The sequence below is a fragment of the Oppia nitens genome, unplaced genomic scaffold, assembly GCF_028296485.1.
Source record: "Oppia nitens isolate AA-2021 unplaced genomic scaffold, nextdenovo-longstitch-racon4-pilon3 scaffold7_pilon_pilon_pilon, whole genome shotgun sequence".
Lineage (NCBI taxonomy): Eukaryota > Metazoa > Arthropoda > Arachnida > Sarcoptiformes > Oppiidae > Oppia > Oppia nitens.
This window is the reverse complement of record NW_026533251.1, coordinates 4,182,810-4,186,693: the sequence shown is the minus strand read 5'-3', so window position 1 is coordinate 4,186,693 and position 3,884 is coordinate 4,182,810. Positions and strand designations below refer to the sequence as shown.

The 3,884-nt window shown below is 29.6% G+C and overlaps 1 protein-coding gene across 1 annotated transcript; it reads left to right on the top strand.

Annotated features, from left to right (window-relative positions):
* Window positions 1–1,384: 1,384 nt before the first annotated feature.
* Window positions 1,385–3,073, top strand: LOC128963740 (nose resistant to fluoxetine protein 6-like). The gene is made up of 5 exons (XM_054310254.1): window positions 1,385–1,731; window positions 1,923–2,014; window positions 2,072–2,159; window positions 2,594–2,893; window positions 2,963–3,073. Exons 1-5 carry the CDS (start codon window positions 1,396–1,398, stop codon window positions 3,071–3,073), a joined length of 927 nt encoding a protein of 308 aa, XP_054166229.1. The 5' UTR covers window positions 1,385–1,395.
* Window positions 3,074–3,884: the final 811 nt, after the last annotated feature.

Here is a 3,884-nt window from a genome sequence, read left to right as displayed (position 1 = left end):
CGCCTCAAGAATGGCTACAAATAGCGCTTCTCGTCGAAGAGACACGAAAAAGAAATAAAAGTTTTAACGTTAACGCTATCGACGACGAAGACGGCCAACCCAAACGTAATCGTTGGAAAAAGCGACAGAATGGTAACAATGATAGGCCACCGACTCCATGTCCACGATGCCGACGACACGGCATAACCGAATATCACTGGATGCGCGTCTGTACGAGAACAGAACCGAAAAATCCGGATCCAGTGGTTAACGCTGTCTCGCATACTGAACGATATCGAGACATACGAATTAATGACAAACCCGTACGAGCTTTCATAGATAATGGCGCCGACATTACTATCTTATCGAAGGATGTCGCAAAACAAATGAAACTCCGACCGGACGCGCGACATAAGACCAAAGTAGGTACCATCGCCGGCGATAAGTATACACTCGGTGTCGTCAACGTTAAGATTCAAATGGACGGACACACCGAATACGTAACGATTCACGTAATGGACATCGCGTACGATGTTCTCGTTGGACTCGACATCGCAGAAATGAAGACAACTGTGCGCCTGCGAAGTCAACGACATATCTCGAATAAACCGAAAGTCGCACATATGACAGTCAAAAAAGTCGGTATTGTCACCGAAAATAATCGCATTAATCGTAAAGACAATCGTAAGTATGACATACCGCCGACTCCTTGTCCTCGATGTCTTCGACACGGTTTCACCGAATATCATTGGAAACGTCAATGTCGACGACAGGAGCCGATCAAATCGCATAACAAATCGTTTAGGTGTTCCGGCAGTAGTCCGCGAATACCTCAAATTGGTTTGTTTACCGTTAAGCGTGATATCACAAATTACAGCGAAAAGAAACATCCACTAATACGACCACCTGCGACACCGATTGGACGTCTACCACAAGACAAACACCGACGGTTTGATGATAAACAAGACCGTAATCACCGAAACACATCACCGATTGATGTACGTGATCGCATTACCCGAAGGTCGCAAAATTCGGACAATATACGCAGTTTCGCGGCCGGGGAGTGTGTTAACAGCTGGCGCTCAACACAACATCATAAGCGGCAGCATTGCATTATTTCAACGACTCTACCGTTTCCGCAACAGTAGTAGTCGTTTAGCTTTCACAGCGTTTAGTCGCATATTTTATATTTAATAAAATCGTTTGCTTTCATATAAAAACGTGTACTTATTTCGTATACTTAACCGAACCCGAGTTATTGGCCGCCTGATCAACGGCCACTCAACTCAATATATATTTAGAAACTTAAATTTAAATATTTAAAAATTTAATTAATAACTATTTATTTATTTACTTACTTATTAAATATAATTAGCAACAAATTTAAATGACGTAATACAGTTGCGTTCATCATTTATGATGCAAATTATAACAAACGCTATGCTATGGGTGGATATATTTTTCCTGTTATCGGGATTCCTGTGTGCGTACAGTGTTTTACGTGAAGTCAAACAAACATCTGTTCGTAAATATGCCGGAAATATCTTATGGAAAATAATTCATCGCTATATTAGACTCACGCCATCATTGATGGCAATGATCGGATTTTCCATAATATTGGAAGTGATGTCTTCGGGTCCGCATTGGTATCAATACATAGATTTATCTCAACAATCGTGTCATAAGAAGTGGTGGATTAATATACTTTATGTAACAAATATACCGTCTGTTTATACATCACTTACAGAAATAGTAAAAAACCATCAATTATTTGCTAATCTATTTATTTTTTAGTTTGAAATTTTAAATACTATATTTTTAGTCAAGTTTATATACTATTTAAAATTTTCAACAAATACATAAGATATTTTTTATTAGTTTATCATTTTTCTAATTACTATAATATATATATATATATATATATATATATATATATATATCAGTGTTTGGTTCATACGTGGTATTTGTCAGCCGATATGCAAATGTTTATAGTGTCACCCATTTTTATAATACTATTGACGTGCAATGATATTAGGTATTATACCGTATAATTATTTTTCATGTATTTTAATTTTATTTTTCTAAACCTTAGAAAACAATATTTAGGTATAGCAATAAATATAGTTGTAATATTAGCATCATGGACAATTATTGCTATAAATTTGGTTAACAATCATGCTGTACCTGCTGATCTTAAATTTTTATTGTATGAGTATTCAAATTCAAATCAATTAAATACAAAAAAATAAAAGAAAACAATTTTTTATGTTTGAACAAAATAATAAAATATATTAGACTAATATACACTGTCTATACATTATAATATATAACAATTTTTTATATACAATTTATTAATAATTTAGTAATTAAAAATTAAACTAATAATAATTATTGTTTTTTTATAGCAATGATGTACATAATGTTTTATATCTTTTAACATCCTATTGTCGTATACCTGCCTATTGTATTGGTATATTAATGGCGTATATCTATAATAAATTTGGCAAATTAAACATCAATTGGGTTTAAATGATTTTGTTATTTAAATTTTCGTTATTTATTATTTAATTTTTCTAATATTTAGATAACTAATATACTATTATGTATATTATGTATTGGCATAAATGTGGTCATTATTTACTCAACATATTTCTGGTTTTTGGGTTATAGTTATCACAACTTTGGTAGTGTATTGTATGGTACTATTCATCGTACCGTTTGGTCAATTTGTTGGTCATATATACTATATGCCTGTGCCAGTGGACGGGGAGGTATTATCAATCGGATACTCTCGTGGTCAGCATTGGTGCCGTTAAGTCGACTGTCTTTTCAAATTTATTTGTTTCATTTTGTTTTAGTATTAGCAATAAAAGCAGCTCTACGTCAACCATTATATTTTAATTCTTTAACAATGGTAATTTTTAAATATTTATATTTTACTATTGTATTAACTAAAAATTAATAATATTGTTAATTGTCCTAGGTAATGTTGTATTTTTCAATAACTGTGTTGAGTTTATTTGTCAGTTTCTTGGCTTATGTAATGTTTGAAATACCAATCGCTAAAATCGAGAATATTATTAAAAAGAAATAAATATAATTATAACAATTATAACAATATATTTATATATATTATACTTTTATTGTTTATATATCTAATAAATAAAACAATATTTATTGCTTTGAATCTAATATATGAAAATCACTATTATTATAAACAGCATGATGTATTTGTCTATATGTATAATATTATATGTATTTTAATATAATAATAATGAATTATTTACAATTAAAATGAAATAAGTTTTAATTTTGTATTATTAACAATGAATCTTTTTATGAAACTTATTATTATTATTATGTACTATTATTAACTTATAATTTTATTCAATGTATTTATTTTTTAATCTAAATAGTTTATTAGATATATTAATAGTTTGTAATTTTTATTTTTTTTAACTTTTTACAATAATTTTGGTTGATTTTAGTTTATGAGGTGACCCTTGTGTTATTATTTTGACGTTTAAAATATGACTTAATTTATTACTACTATAGCATATATACAGTTTATACTGTATATATAGTAGCAATTTTGTCTTATATAATAATTTATTTATTTTTGCCGGCTTTTACTGTACAATACTTTTAACTAAAGGCAACATAAACGTAATTGTACTTAAGTTAACCTTGATGGATATTTAACTAAATATTTTATGTAGTACTGTATAAAATTTACTGTTTGCTATGTATTTAACCAATTTCTATATAGTCATACAGTATTTACAATATATACTGTATATATAATAAATAATATTAATACAAATCTACAACTAAGTGATACTTATTTTCAAATATATTAATATTATCAAGGTTGATTATTAGATGTGCACTTAAATAATATACAG

Bases quoted from the DNA above. Each gene is read 5' to 3' on its own strand.
- LOC128963740 (XM_054310254.1), top strand. From the start codon at position 1,396: ATGATGCAAATTATAACAAACGCTATGCTATGGGTGGATATATTTTTC. The intron at 1,732-1,922 runs GTAAAAAACCAT...TATATATATCAG, and splicing joins ATACATCACTTACAGAAATA to TGTTTGGTTCATACGTGGTA. The intron at 2,160-2,593 runs GTACCTGCTGAT...TGTATATTATGT, and splicing joins ATTTGGTTAACAATCATGCT to ATTGGCATAAATGTGGTCAT.